At 37.2% G+C, this 16,472-nt stretch overlaps 1 protein-coding gene across 1 annotated transcript in view; it reads left to right on the forward strand.

Moving 5' to 3' along the window:
• Nucleotides 1-16,053, forward strand: part of LOC113239208 (proton-coupled amino acid transporter-like protein CG1139) — a 43,791-nt gene extending 27,738 nt beyond the window's left edge. Inside the window, exons 2-8 of the mRNA XM_026476101.1 lie at nt 7,906-7,985; nt 8,815-8,943; nt 11,292-11,564; nt 12,796-13,156; nt 13,247-13,434; nt 13,520-13,695; nt 14,071-16,053. Coding sequence (XP_026331886.1) covers nt 7,906-7,985; nt 8,815-8,943; nt 11,292-11,564; nt 12,796-13,156; nt 13,247-13,434; nt 13,520-13,695; nt 14,071-14,387 — 1,524 coding nt within the window. The 3' untranslated portion in view covers nt 14,388-16,053. The remainder of the gene's footprint in view (nt 1-7,905; nt 7,986-8,814; nt 8,944-11,291; nt 11,565-12,795; nt 13,157-13,246; nt 13,435-13,519; nt 13,696-14,070) is intronic.
• Nucleotides 16,054-16,472: the final 419 nt, after the last annotated feature.

The raw sequence follows: 16,472 nt of genomic DNA on the forward strand, positions 1-16,472 counted from the left end.
CACGTCTTACAAAAAAAAACTGCCGATAAAATTCAGAAGGTTCAGAACTCCTGCAATAGATATTGTTTCAAGGTACCACCCCGATCTCATATTACACCTTTTTTAAATACCTATAATTTATTAAATATGAGAAATAGATATATTTTAAAATTGAACAGTCTGGTGTATACCTTGAGGGTTTCGTCAACTCCTAAGTATCTGGCCCAAAAACTCAACTGGAGTGATCAGTTACACAGTGGTAATGTCCGATATATGCGGTACCCGCATCTTCAGTTATTGACTCTCCCTCGTTTAACTTTGTACAGGGGCAGCTTTCGTTTCGCAGCGAGTAAGTCTAGCACTTACCACAATGACCTTCCACCTCCAGTAAAAAACTTGCCACAATGACCTTCCATCTCCAGTAAAAAACGCAAAAGCGTTGTTTACTTTTATAAACCGATGTAAGCAATGGCTCCTATCTGTGCAAAAATCTAATAACAACTGGTCCCCAATTAAAACTCCTAGCAGCACAAAATTTTAAATTTTAGGTTATATGTATGAAAAATATATATAATTTACACGAACGCCATTAAATTTTAACTTATTACTAGTTATTACTAAAGCTAGGTTATTACTTATATTAGCTCAAATTAGCACTCATATTAGCTTGGTGCAGCAAGCGAACAGCTGGCCAGGTGAAGACTGAAAATCAGCAATGCTGAGTCTTTAACTTTTTTGTCCACATCACTCAATTGGTTTTTTTTTTCTATTCGTTTTTTAAGTATTGTGTTCTTTATGTTTTATGAAGAAATAAATACCTTTTTGGTTTTTTTCTATAAAGATATTATTAAACTCATTACACTTACCCCAAAAGGGCCGAGATATACTGAATTACGGATACGTATTCATAGGTACATGATAAGGTTGTAACAAGGCTATGAACTTATTAAAATTGCCACACATTATTTGGTTAGGGAGGTACTGCCACCGTACCTACATATTTCTGTCGCCAAGCAGTAATGTGAGGATTACTATGTTCCGGTTTTAAAGGGTTAAGGGTGCTGGTGAAGTTACAGACACATGAGACTTATCAATTTATGTCTCAAGGCAACAGTCGCAGTGGCAGTGCTCCTCAGATCTTTGTGTTTTAAAGCTTTGAGTGAAACTGCAACTGTTGTGGATAGGCGTGTCGCTTACCAACAGGCGCACTACTTGTTCGTCACGTCACTTGGTGTCATAAAAAATAGTATAAATTATTATTTATACTAATAATTTTTTTTATTTGCGTTGCGTATGCGCAACATAGCCCCGCACTAGGGAAACTCTGTGTCGCGGGTGCCATGGACACACACATAGACAACCACACATTATATTCGTGGCAGTCTGGCATAGTGACGGTTCGGCCAGTGAGGCAGTTAAAATGATATGAGAATAAATGTCTTAAATCAATAATTACCAGAACCGAGCGAGAAAGCACTTAAGTAAATTTGTGGCAGCTTACAAACATATGAGTAATTATTTATTTAAACAAATGGCATTATATACTACATACCGTAGTTGTGTTGTTATGCGGCAATTAGGTACCTACTTAGTTGCCTTGGCTTAATAGATGTAAGTAGAATTTAAATGATTGCCAATTATTTTTTCCCTTATCATGTTTTTTTTTTAAATGAGTAATATACGTATTTATATATATATTGTATTTATATAAGTATAATAAGTGACGGGGCGAACAAGTCGTGCGCCTGATGGTCAGCTACACGCCTGTCCATAACAGTTGCAGTGCCAATTACAGCTTTAAATAGCAAAGATCGGAGGGGCACTGCCACTGCGCCCGTCACCCTGAGACATTAGTTCACAAGGCTCCCCTACGCATTGATGATGACATTACTGCTTGGCGGAAGAAATGGGTAAAGTGGCAGTACTTCCCTGAACGAACGCTTTCACAATGAGCTCTAATGCTATTATACCTGGTATCTCTCATAATATTACGAAATATTTTAACTTTCAAACTGTCGGTTTCACTTTTACATATACCACTACTGGGACGGGACCATGGATACATGAGAGACACAAACTTGCCCAAAAGGTATTACTACCAAACATTTGTAAATGTACCTAACTTAGAAATTAAAATCATAGGTGAATGGCGCCGCAGGGATTCGAATGTCGACCTCTAACTGTGGAGCAAACATCCTCCCACTGGGCAACCATCACCTGCAAGTTGACACAGCTTTTCCATTTCTGGTATTTCCAAACTCATGGTACCACGATTTCGTTTAACCAAGGTAAACAACTCTTTTATGGGAAACTGTATACGTACGTTTTTACAATAAGATTCCGGAGCATATATTAAGTTTATCATTTCCTAAGTTTAAAAACTACATTAAAAATCATATTACAAAGTTGAAGACTACGTGTTAGATAAAGATGTATGGAAAGACGACATGGCTCCAGAATCCACACAAATTTGATTCAAAGTGTATTCCATAGCATATTTAAGTTTATTTGAAAAGAGCAATCCCTAGAGTTTCTTGCTCGTTCTTCTCAGGGAGGTCAGCGTAGTGAAAGAGCAGTAGCTTAAATGTGACGTTTTCAAGTGTAAATTTATTTTACCTTTGGAAGAAATGATTCTTTGACTTTGACTTTGACTTTGACTCTGTACTTAAGTGTTACAATTTTGTTTTTAATTGTTTCTGTACTGTTGAGCACAGCTGGAAACCTACAACTCACTTCATTTAAAAAAAATTATTGTGTTTACGAGTGTTTGCTAAAAAATCCTCGTGCAAAAAGTAATTTGTAGTTATGAAGGTAACAAAACGCTATCGTGATTAGGTGAACTCGTAGCGCCATCCAGCGAGGCCTCCAGGTAACTTCTGCGGGTTGTGCAAACAGTTACTAATACTCGTCAAAGGACAACCAGTTTCTTCAATTCGTAAGTTTTTTTCTCTTAAAATAATAGGTCCTATAGTATGCCGTCAATAAAGCAATCAGTGACATTTTAATTTCACAAAATTACACTTAATGCAGCACGTTGGTATTTAACAAAATAGTATAACATTAAAAATAGATTACCGGAGTGTTTAAAAAAATACTGGTACTTTATTTCCTACTTGACATTATTAACTCATTATAAAATCAGTTGAGGTATAACTTTTTTAAATACGTATTATGTAGTATGCTGCATGTGTGTAAAGTTAGCCACATAGTCTTCCACATTAAACTTCACAGTGCCTAGTAAACTCGATTTTAATGGTTCATAAAAAGGAAATAAACCTTGACCGTGTTCAAGAATCGAACCGAAGTAAGTACTCTACACACAATAATCAGTCGGTGGGTACCTAGTACTATTTTTATTGACGTGTCGGTATTTAGCGGACACGTACGAATGTCTTATAGAGATTTTGAAGAATCTATGCTTAAAAAAAGATTTTGGCTATAATTGTGACTTTATACTTAATTGTCACAAATTACCGTTTGTCGATATCACAGACGCTGTCCATATCCAAGACTGTGGTTATCGTGATAACATTGACTCATCGCAAGTGCCGTAAACAAAATCACAAACCGGCATTTATGTGAAGTATGTAATCTACTGTAAAAATATTTATTTATTTCGAAGTCATGGTTTTTTCAACAATCGTGCTAAGTTGTTACTATCAACGGGATCTCAAAGTCTTATCGGTAGTATTTTATTTGTATTAATAAATGTTTTATTTATATGCACTTTAAAAAAGCATTGTACACAATTTTACCGTTGATTGTTTCAATTTTAATGTAATGTAATATTTCGGTCAACAGGCTGCGATTTCACGACTTTTCCAAGTAAATAAAGTGCACCATTATTTACCATTGTCTTATTATTATTGATTATTTACGTGGGGAATTACTGTGTAAACAATTTAAATTACTCGGCATTCTTTAGTCAATTATGACAATAACGTGACAGACTTGAATGCATATCTACACAGAAGTAGGACGCAAGCGTTTAACAAATCAAAGCATAAAGGTAGGACCTGTCTGGAGCTCTTGCATCTGCATATAGGGGTCGCGAATACACAGGAAGATCGTCGTTAGCGAACGAAGGAGCGTTGGAATTGAGGACAGAGTAAGGATTGTGCTAATTTAAGACATGCTACACTTACTTTTATTGATCTATTGTCGTGTGACGGTAGTCACCTCGTCTGGAATTTGTTTAAAAGAGGTCAAATTTTCGATAGTTTATATTCGACAGGCAGGTTTGCTCCATAGACATACGAAAAATGGGGTCTGCTTAAACTGCACCTACGTCTTATTAGTTGAAGCGAATTACATTTAAGCAGTTCTCAAATTTTCGAATCGTGACTTGAAGATTAAGTAATCAATCAACTGAAAAATTATAACAACTTACTAGACACGAGGGCCGCGCTTCCACGGCGCCGCCGCCGCCCTCCGCCTGATTACAAGCCTCCACCACCGATGACACTGACAGTCGTGACGTAAAGTCGTGTCATTTTAATTGAAGTATTGACTTCTGTGTTATTTTTCTTTTCCATAATACAATATAGGTAATACTCGTATGTCCGTACAGTTAAAATGTTTTGTACCAGTAGAGCTCCTCGTGAATCCGTTCAGGGAAGAACTGCCTTACCATTTCTGCCGCCAAGCAGTACCGTCAGCATTACTATGTTTCGGTTCTGAAGGGTAAGCGTGCTAGTGGAACTACAGGCGCATGAGATTTATCAAGTTGCGTCTCAGGGCGACTGTGAGTGGCATCGCGGCTGTTGCAGGCGCTCGATTTATTCGTCCCGTAATCATATTTTATCTTGATTTCATAAAAAACTGAGTCACGTTAATAGACAGACTATTAGATAATAGGATACATCCCACGCGTACTAATATTATTAAAGATTTTTAATTTGTTTCTTTTTATTAACACCTGCACACCCGGCGCACACGTCTAGTACTTATTAGTAGTGACTGCGTTCACCTCAACGCAATCGCATGAATGTCTTCATGCGTTGCATTACTTAGTGTAATTGTAATCGGTGCGTTTTGTCATTTTTTATTTCACTGGTAATTTTTGATGCTATAAATATCTAAGTTGCAGAGTCAAACAAAATAATAATGTTAGAATGAAAGTAAAGTTTAACCGTCAATGTTCGAACTCTTATATTTTTTCTCATCTCACCAAACACGTCCACCGTTTAAGAACTCGTAAAATTAATCATCTAAACCTACGCAGGTCGCACATTCATTCTAATATGTATCCACATTTACAAGCACTTCGCATATCACTTGCACTTTCACACACATCACATGCACTTTCGCACACATCACACGCACTTCCACACACACCACATGCACTCAATCATCACACACACTCTCACACACTTACAATTTAATTTTTATTCTTATATTTATTTTTTTTTTTTGTTATCACTCTTTTTTCCAATTAAGTATACATGTAACTTGTTAATATAGATTTATAAATATTGATCAGAATTTCTGGAGGTGGAGGCCTGGTGACCTAAAAAACAGGGTATCCTAGTTTAGGCTCCAACCTCTACAAATTTTCCTGTCATGTTTTTTACTTTAATATCTCTTATGTTTACTTAAGTTGTTACAAATTTGTGGAGGAAATAAAAAAAATACTTACTTACTTACTTAGTGTCGTTGCAAGATTGTCAAAGAATTTCCCGTTACATTCTTGTAAAAAGCACGTATGTAAAATACATTGTAGGTATATAAGGCTCACTTCAATGTCGCATTTGATGAGCGACTCTCGTGACGTCCACGGGCACTGGCGCCAATACAAAACACTTGGCAGTCGTTATTATGACTAAAAATCACTTCGAAAAATTAGCGACTATGAGAATCGGCCAATTGAAGAGCGTAAACAAACACGCGTACATATCTAATGCAAATTATCACAACACGTTTAACTTCAAAAGCAAATGAGTATAGGTAAGCCTTCAACGTATACATACATAAATCGACAAACTTCATGCGATTTTGTTATGTACACATGTTGGGTTCACGGTTATTTTAATAACATCCTATATTATATACGTTTTTATCTATCGTTGAGGTGGAGTCTCGTAACACGTCTTCGAAGTTTATAAAGCAGACCATAGCGAAAATTGACGTCCAATTCGGAAGTTACAACGTAAATAAATTATCCAAAACAACATATTTGCATTGGCCCAAAACGCCCAAAACATATACGGATAAGTAAGGAAAAAATATTCCACATACCAAATAAAAAACCCGTTTCTATTTTTGAAATTTGCTAACATAATTATATCTATGGGAACTTAAAAATGAACGAAGATTATAAGATGTTTACTGTTGTATGTTACTACATACATACATACATACATAGGTTAAAATTGAAGTATGAACTTAGGAGAGAGTCATTGACATTTATGAGAATAGCAAGCGTGAGTGGAGTAACGGCAACTCCTAACCATAAAGAACTGTATTAACGACGTGTCAGCTTTAGGTATACCGTTATTGTCCCTAACACCTCTCTTAGTAAAGTGTCTGCTGTATTGTAATATTAACTGCATACAATTCTATATATAAAGGTTATCTCATTTTGGTTAAATAAAAAAGTTGTCTTAGTATGTACGTGTAGTCTGTACCTTGTGTTTATGTCTTTATGTGTTCTTTTTAAAAATAGATGGCACTATTAAAAGCACTGTTGTCATGCTCCACAAACAGACATAACAATATCCTGAAACCAATATCCCTTAACCATGACTCAGAGTTCCCCACGTTTTCCCCAATCGTTAACTACGCAAGGTAGAAGCCTATTCGTATTGTAAAACAGCTGATTTGACAAACTGTATGGTTGTGTATGTGATTTGGCCGTTATCGAATCTATACACATAATGGTTTACATGTAATGGTTACCTATGACAAATTATTTAATGAGGCACCTACGCTAGAAACACGTGTATAGCGAATGAGCCAATAATTGTACTTTCGGCTAAAATACCATGTTACAACAGATGTTCGCAATTTCCCGGGCATCGTTAACGGCGCTCGTGGTTGCAGCGCTAGGGAACGTCATGTATTTCTTTGAAATTCCTAAAATTACACAATCACAAACTATATAATAGAACTGCAAGCCCGTTGACACAATACAGACAATGCCAAGTTCAATAAAGTGGACTTTGCCTATAACTTTTACACAATGTTCTAATCTTAGATATGACAATAAGTTGTGGTAAATGAATCGCAAATGGAATTTTCAGCAGACGAAAATAAATTAATGATTGCATGCCCACATTACATCTGCCTGTTTCTCCCAAAGCGAACTAATGGCACAAATCCAACCTTTCTTAACTAACTCTGTCACTTGTAAGCACATGTACGCAATACATATGCAGCACGCAGACTGACACAGGTTTTTATTTTCACATTTAGCTGGTGAAAATACATAAATCTGTGGAAATCGAGTTAGTCATTTTGTATATTTTTTTATTTTTATTATATGGAATCCGTCGGTCTACATTTTGATAGTTACATCTTGTTTGTACACATCAGTGGCTAAAACGATGCAGAAGGTACGCAGCAAGTGATACAATGCAAGATGATCTCCATTCAACTCATAGTCCTTTGGACAGCACAATTAAGTGATGATGTGACATGACGTGCCCTGGACCCTGTACTACTCAGTAAGGATAATAATAAATTGTAAAGCAAGCCGCTGTGATTGTTGATATATATTATAGACTTTTCGCCGCTGGTACACGTTTTTTACGTCCTTTAGTCATCATCCCTTACCTATTTACTCTTATATAAATAGCTGGAAAGCCATTCAATCACAAATCATATAAAATGAAAACTATGGTCGGTATTCTGGATCGATCAAAAAAAGGATCTGAAGGTGGTATATAAAATTAATTTACTTTATTATATTCCTGTTCATTGTTTCAGGAGGCGGAATCATGGGCACGACGGCAGAGCGGACCCATGGTGAACCCTTCCTTCGAGCCAGACGATTTCGTGCCACACAGGTAAACACACTGTGGGTGAAAAAACCTAAACTATACCATCGAGTCTAGTACGCATGCGAAAGTAAAATCAAGATACCGTTACTGCCCTACAACATTTTGCAATGCACTGACCGGCAGTTTCACTGCATTCTTGTGATAGAAATTGCCAACCGTGAAAACTTAATTCGTTAACGATATTTTTAAGTAGGTAATCAGTCTTTAAATTAATAGATGAACACTGATGCCATTAAATATTGAAATTAACAACACCGCTATGGAGAAAAAATCGCTATCGCAGTTGACAAGGTTGAAAAACCTGAACAATATTCAAAGTAAATTTAAATCAATAAACCTCGCAATGCCGACAACGGCGGTTTCCTAGCAATGCGTAGGCACTAACTAGTGTTACGTACTGATGTCGAGGTATGTCTGCTTTACAATAAAACGTTGTTTAATTATATTGCAATCCGAAAAGTACAGTTTTTAGTGACTCGCACGAATAGTTATTCGTTAGTATTCGTTGCTCAGTAGGTACTGCTAGTTAGCAGTACCCACTGAGCTTTTTCTAAACGTATACAGTGTAAGGTTAAATGAAAACAGCGTTAAGACCTCTGTACGTTGTTAAATGCAATATTTTATAACTTTGAAGACTTTCGCGCAACCAATATCTAATATATTTGCAAGTACTGTGTACGTACCTTTTTGTTAGATAACCAATATAGTACGCAGAGCGGTCGTGCAAAATTAAATTTATTTTATATTTCAACATAACGCATTGAAAAATAAATTTAGATTGTGTCACTTGGCAGGGATTAAACAACGTTTGTTTTATTGTAATGTTATATTTCAGTCTATCGCCAGTCAAAGATGAAAAGAAGAAAGGAGGCGACAAGGGCATCTTCCTTGTTAACATGAATGAAAAGCAAGAAGTGGAGGAATATGAACCGTATGCAAACAGAGTGGTCGAACACCCTACCACGTGAGTATTATCAAATAGTGTTCTCTGCCACAAGGCCAATAAAAACCCACTTCGATGTGTTTTAGGGTTCTGTAGTAAACTAGTTCAGTTGTAGGTACCCTAAACCAAGTGGTATTAGAAAAAGAACCAATAACACTTTAAAAGCACGATGGTAAATATGGAATCACCCTAAGAAATCTCATATAAAATGAAAAAAAAAACAGAAAGAAGAGAGGTATTGTCTACATACATAGGGTATATAACGTCCTTGAAGTTCCTTCATCTAAAAGTAGTGCATTTGCCTGCGAGTTCTCTTGCCTCGTAGAAGAAATATTGCCATAATATTGCCATATTAACACAACGTACCTGCCGGAAGATAACATATAATAACAAAACATTACCATATCTTATTTTGGTCACGCATAAGAAACGATACGTCTACCAAATGTCCACATTCGTCCAGCCGCTTCGCCCGCCGTCACTGACGCTGACGCTGACGCTTAATCACAATATAGAAATATTATTTATTATTTGCTCAAATAGTCTTACATCTTTCCTCAACTCCGCTTTATGTTTGCTAATTTTAAGATAATTATTAACCATTACGGGGAAGAATATTAGACTTATAGATCTTTTAACACGGTTTTTTGTTATTAATATGTGTATCTTTTTTATTTTTTGTTTTGGTAATGGGTCTTATATCCATCTAAAAAAACGTTAATGAGTATTAATTTCTAAAAATAATAAAATAAGAAATAAATTCTGCGTTTCAAACTTGAGTGGACCTGTTCAATTAGCAATTAACTGTTTGATCGAGTTCATTGCTAAAATAATCAAAAGGTAACGCTCCGATAAATCACGTCGAAGTAAATTCAGCCTTCCAGTTATGGAGATTGTCAACTACTTCCTCAATCTACCTTTGAGGGCAACACTGACAATAGGGATGAGGCCATTTCCTGATCATTTCTACATAATGAACAAGAGTAAATCACTGTCAACTGAATAAAGGGATGTTCAATAATTCACGTAGTTTATTGGGGGAGATATCTGCTATATCACTCTAACGTTGTAACGTCCGATGACCAATTGATACGTCTCGACGTTCCACTCACCTACTCATAGCCATGTTTTAGATTTCAAAGCTATTTTAATATGGAGATGAATGTGCGAGCTCGTATTAAGGTTGCCGAACCGATTTTACGCAAAATCTTTCTTTTGAAGGATTATCAAATAGTAGATTAACAAACGCACACACTCACAGCCCCGCGTTAGGGAAACCCTGTGTCGCGGGTGTCATGGACACACATAGAGAGAAAAAATGTAGGCCATACAATGTTACTCCCGGCCCGGGAATCGAACCCGGGATCTCTGCGCGGCAGACCGGTGTGGTAACAGTTTAAAATATTAATAAAAAAGTATACGTGAAGTTGTTTGTTTCTTTTCCTCTTGATCACCTTATCCATAATCATAGATTAGCAACACACTAAAAAACAATAATATTTAAAATCAAACATCTATCCTATAGGTAACTAACATGCACAATTTAGACATTTTTATTAAGTAACCAAAAACCCGTAACCGTAACGTGCATACAAATGTAACGCCCGCATCATTGAGACTGCCAAGTAAAAACCCACAGGAAAACAATCCAATCCAATACAGTAAAGATGAGTTAAAGTGTGATTTAAATAAAAAATTATTTTTATACGTATTGACCGCTCTTTACAATATATCGTGTTCGAAAGCAATGTCACCATTCATTCTATCACTGCGATCCAAATCACATGTTTGCGCCTTTGCGGTCACCTTCTTGAAAGGTGAACGCCTTAGCCTTAGAATAATAACGCATAGAATGATAGTTTCATATCAAACGAACTGTCACAAGTGAGGCAAAAATCAAATTCATGTAGGCTAGTTTTAGTAGTAGGTTAATTTTCGGTTTTAGTGAATATTTATATAAAAATACAAGTTGAAACGCGTTACTTCCTTGTGGAATGTGATGTTAGTATATATTTTATGTTCGTCTGACATATTTTTACACTCATTTACCGCACATTTCGTCATTTTTAGCTAAAGTTCTTGAGCTGTTCGCGGTGCAAGTTGACCTTGAGCACTGAAGGCCCGCCCGCTCGTGTAGGCCCTTTGGGAGTGCTTCAATTTGCCTCACTTAGCGTGTGCGGACTAGGTTTCTATGCGTTATTATTCTAAGGCCTTAGCGTGGACGCGCGCGGGTGGGCGTGATGGGCTATTGGCCTGAAGCAACACTGATCTTACAAGGATAGGGCTGATGACAAGAATGCCATTATCTCACAATATTAATGTGGAAATAAATACCGTACCTGTTAATGACGTAATGCTTTTTCTTCCAGAAATACGGAAACCCTGCTACATCTGTTGAAGGGGAGCTTAGGAACTGGTATCTTAGCTATGCCTAAAGCCTTTGCTAACGCCGGCTACGTGGTTGGGTCCATTGGCACAGTGGTTATAGGTGTTCTGTGCACTTATTGCATCCATGTGCTGATTGACTCGTGTTACGTGCTGTGCAAACGGCGAAAAGTGCCTTCTATGTCCTACACGACCGCGGCCGAGGCTGCCTTCTCAGAGGGACCCGACTGGTGTAAAGCGTGTGCGCCTTATGCAGCGTAAGTTATTTTATTCCCTTTGAATTTCGGGTACTTCTGTTTATGGTGGCACTTCACATGGCTATTCGTATTTGCGTTAATACGAGGAATAAAAATAAATTAGCTTTTCTTGATAGTCGTCTTCACAAAGTCAAAAATCATTCAATGTATACGCTTCTATAACAAGATTCCGGTTGATATACAAAATTTGCCTTTCACGAGGTTTAAAACTATAGTGAAACAAAAACTTTATACTAAAGGTTATTACACAACTTCTGCGTACTTGGATGACAAAAATCCGTGGTAGTAACCCGTTTAGCTCATGGAGGTAGTCTCGATCTCTGATGGTTCAAATAAAAAAAAATATTGTAAATGTTATTTACAAAGAGCAACCCCTAGAGTTTCTTGCTCTTACTTCTCGGGGGAATCTGCCTTACGAATGAGCGGTAGAGTTTAACCATTGTGACGATTTCAAGTGTAATAATGCTTACCTATGAAATAAAGATTATTTTGAAATTGAATTTGAATTTGAATTTGCGTATTTGATATATTGCGCAAATAATCGCCATGTGTAGATAGCATGTCCGACAAAGTATTTGCCTTGTTTGCCTATTCGACAAATACAGCAAACACCAACTCGGTTACCTCGCGCTGGTCGGGTTCGCGACGACATCAAAAGAGTCAAACACGCAAGTAAACCGTCCACACTGTGGTAGGTAATATTCATTATCCTTATTTGGCTCCATGCTTAGACGGCCATATTCGTCAGTGTATGCATGTTGGTCTGTACATCAAATATTTTTTCTAGTACATCAAACACGCAATGGCGAATACAAGTAGCCATGTGAAGTGCCGCCATAATGTATCACGCCGACAAGAGCGCCTATATATGTGTCACTTCTATATTCCTGATGACTCATTCAAGTGCAATAACTTTCATATTTCTAACCGACTTCAATAAAGGAGGAAGTTCTCAATTCGACTGGTATTTTTTTGTGTGTTTGTTACGCCATTACTCCGGTATTTGTAAAGCGATTTTGATGATTCTTTTTTTTGTTGGAAAGAGGGTACCTCAATATTGGACCCATTTAAATTTGAAGAAAATATTCCACCTCTAAGGGTGGCAAACTGCGGGATGAATCAGGTTTGGAGCACCTTCCGGTAACCGATTTCAATAAAACTTGTCAAAGAGATGTAATCAACTTTTGAGGTCGCTTGTTTAACAAAAAAAGTTATAATTATATTGTTTCAGGCACGTGGTTAACGCTTTCCTGCTCGTCTACCAGATTGGAACGTGCTGCGTTTATGTCGTATTCGTAACTGAGAACATACAAACAGTACTGAAACACCAGTTTGATATAGATTTGCCTATATTACAAGTGATGGCTTGTATACTACTGCCGCTCATTCTAATTAACTGGGTGCGAGATCTGAAGTACTTGGCGCCGTTCTCGGCCGTCGCCAACGCAGTGACGATAGTCAGCTTTGGCATCATCCTGTACTTCATATTTAGAAAAGTGCCAACAATTGCCGACAAAGCGCCGATCGGGGAGTTGGCTAATTTTCCGCTGTTTTTTGGGACAGTTCTATTCGCGCTGGAAGCCATAGGCGTTGTAAGTATTGAAATCCATAGGCGTTGCTCATAAATTACCCCTATCGCTATTATTGCAGTGACCAAACATTTTTGTGTATTGTATTTGCAGATCTTACCACTAGAGAATGAAATGAAAACACCCAAGTCTTTTGTTGGTAAATTCGGCGTACTAAATCGAGCCATGATTAGCATCATTATCCTGTACGTGGGAATGGGACTCTTTGGATACCTGCAATACGGTGATCAAGCGGAAGGCAGTATCACTCTTAACTTGGGCAGTGAACAAGACAAGGAAGTGTAAGTTGTGTTATCTACATGAATTATTGTGAAACATATCTTTTACCTACTGAGTAACATAAGCACTGTCCTTTTCCTTTTATAGCCTGGCGAGCGTAGTTCAATGCCTGCTCGCTTTCGCAATATTCATCACCCACGGCTTGGCGTGTTATGTGGCAATCGACATCCTGTGGACCGACTACATCGGATCACGGCTGCTGAACAGCAAACACAGGCTTCTTTGGGAGTACATCTTGAGAACAATCATTGTCTTGCTCACCTGTAAGTTACTTATTATTGTCAACCAAATATTTTTATTCGTGCTAATTTATAGTAGACATTAACAGTAAAACTCTTTATGAAGGAGGGGTAGGTACTGGCACCTTACCTAAGTCAGCCGCCAAACAGTAATGTAACCAGTACTGCGTCCCAGTTTGCAAATGTAAGGGTGCTGTTGAAACGACAAGCAGTTGGGACAATTCATGCTTCAGGGTGACAGATAGTAGTGCCAGCGCCCTCAAATGTTAGCGATAAAAAGTTTTGAGTGGCACTAAACTGTTATGGACCGGTGTGTAGCTTACCACCTGACTCACGACTTGTTTGTCCCTTCACGTGGTAATATTAAAATATCCATACAATATTTGTTCTTTTTTTCAGTTGGTATTGGTGCTGCCGTTCCAGAGTTGGAACTGTTCATCTCTCTTTTCGGTGCTTTGTGCCTCTCTGCTCTCGGGCTAGCTTTCCCAGCCATTATTCAAAGCTGCACCTACTGGTACTACGTGTCCCGGTCCGAACGAATCCGTATGTGCATCAAAAATGGGATCGTGATCCTGTTTGGAGTTCTTGGGCTAATAGTCGGAACGTGGACATCACTCGAAGGCATCATACACAAGTTCACAAACAACGGTGTCGTCACCGATCCTACGGAGTCGAGCACGGCGTCCAGTATTTTCAACGCAACTTCAGCACTTTGAATTTAACTTCATCAACATTGTGCGAATAGAACTGTATACAGCGTAGTGATAATGATAAGAACAGATGTGCCATGAGGTGCAATAATGCCATCCGTGGGGCATCCAGTACAGATGAAGTCCACACTAATTACTCACTAAATAGATTTATTTTTTTAGGAATTTATTTAAATAGGATATTTCCAAGGTTTAACAGCAATAAGTACAACTTGTTGAAGTATAACGATAATTAACGAATAACGCTTCCATAATTGTGTAATTAGGACAGAATTTTAAGCTTTCGTATTTTGTTATTAGTCTTGGGAAGACAGCTACATTGAATGAGCTGTGAAGGTTGCATGAATGAATAAAATTGTAAATAGTTTGACGTAATAGATCGTAGTTAGTAAGTGAAATTTAGTTTTAGCAATCCGAGGGCTGTTACGAGACGAGCGTTGCGAAATCAAGGTGAGAGTACATAATATGAATATTTTAATATCGGTGCCATAGTACAAAAGCATTATAAGGAGTAAATTCACATAAAGGTAAGTGATGCCTGTTTGCCTTAAATTAGTGTCGAGCTAAGTTCGGGACAGTGAGATTTTATGTGAAGTGAAGCGAGGCATTTCTTTAGGCTAAGTGTAATCTAAGTTGCGAGTACAAGCAAAAATATCGTTGTAATTTATCAAAATGAATAGGAACAATATTTTTCTACGGTCATCTCATCGCATTTGCTAACGGCGATTCGTTACAAAGTAAAGGACCCTTAAGAGCCGTTAGGAATTGAATAAAATAAGAGATATTGTTGATGAATGTCGAGAAACTCTTCCGACGATGTTACACCTTTCCTGTCTTCGACCCTCAAAATTGTATTATGTTTAAAATTTTATTTACACGTCGTAAATAACGCTGCTGAAACTTTTCTATCCTTTGATATTTTTACAAGTTCTCTTATTATACTTATTTTTACAAGACTCTGTTATTTAGTTTCAAAGTGAATGAAAACCATAATTTTATTAACATACATTTCTTTCTATTTTGATATTGTTATTATTATTTTTACCATTATTTTTGCCATTTGGGGTCTACATGTCCGATAGACACTCATATCCCAAATGGCGAAATAATCTAGGACGAATAAACCACAAAAATGGAAGCAAAGGCTTCTGATTTCGCAGATTTTACTATTTATTACTATTTAGAAGAAAAAATGACTATATTGGTTTGTTACAAGAAGATATTATAAAATGATAGTTGATATTTTTAAATTGTTTATTGGACAGCTAGGTAGAGACCCTGTGAGGGGTCGGAGGTGGCGGGCCTGTCTCTTAAGCCAATGTCCAGTTAAGGCGGAAAGGAGAGGTAATGTGTTTAAATAACCTGTAGGATTGCGACATAACATAATCCTACTTGTTTGTAGTTTCTGCCCCCCTCCGTTTGGATGGATAATAGGCCTCAGCGCAGTAGGCAGAAACAGAAGATCTCCACTCGCCCTTTTACTCAATCAGATCATGTTCATGTTTACTGTTGAAATAATCTGTGATGTAATAATGTAGACGGCACAATAATTAAATTATTAGATGTGCTTTTCGGTTAGCTATTTTATTTTATGATGTGTTCTACACGTCAGTGATATTGTGCTCAGAGAGATGTTAAGGGTTGATTCCCATGTAAATAAAAAATACGTTGAATCTGGTGTTTTATTTCCTTATGAATGCTTGCACATTGTTGCAAAGTTCATAGCGAGAAAAGGTTTTATTGAAAGTCACATTGTGTGCAATGAGTAAAACTAATATAGTAGACGAAATATTATTTGCACTGATTCGTCTCGTCGCTTCATCTTTAGAGTACCTACAATAAGACGAAAGCGTGAACCGTCTCCGTAACGCACGTGCCGTATGTATATTGCAAACAACTAGTTTAAACACTTTTACGCATTGCCACTTAATTCTAAACTCGATAATATTTATGCGTAAATAACTTTCTGAATTAGTAAGAAAAGAGTTAGAGAGACAGTTGGTATTTTACGAAGTACCTACGGTTATAAAAAAAAGGCGACGTGTTGGGTAAAGAAATAATTAAAAACTAAAAAACAGAAAAAAATGTGTC

Source organism: Hyposmocoma kahamanoa, unplaced genomic scaffold, assembly GCF_003589595.1.
Source record: "Hyposmocoma kahamanoa isolate Upper Pololo Valley unplaced genomic scaffold, ASM358959v1 99702, whole genome shotgun sequence".
Lineage (NCBI taxonomy): Eukaryota > Metazoa > Arthropoda > Insecta > Lepidoptera > Cosmopterigidae > Hyposmocoma > Hyposmocoma kahamanoa.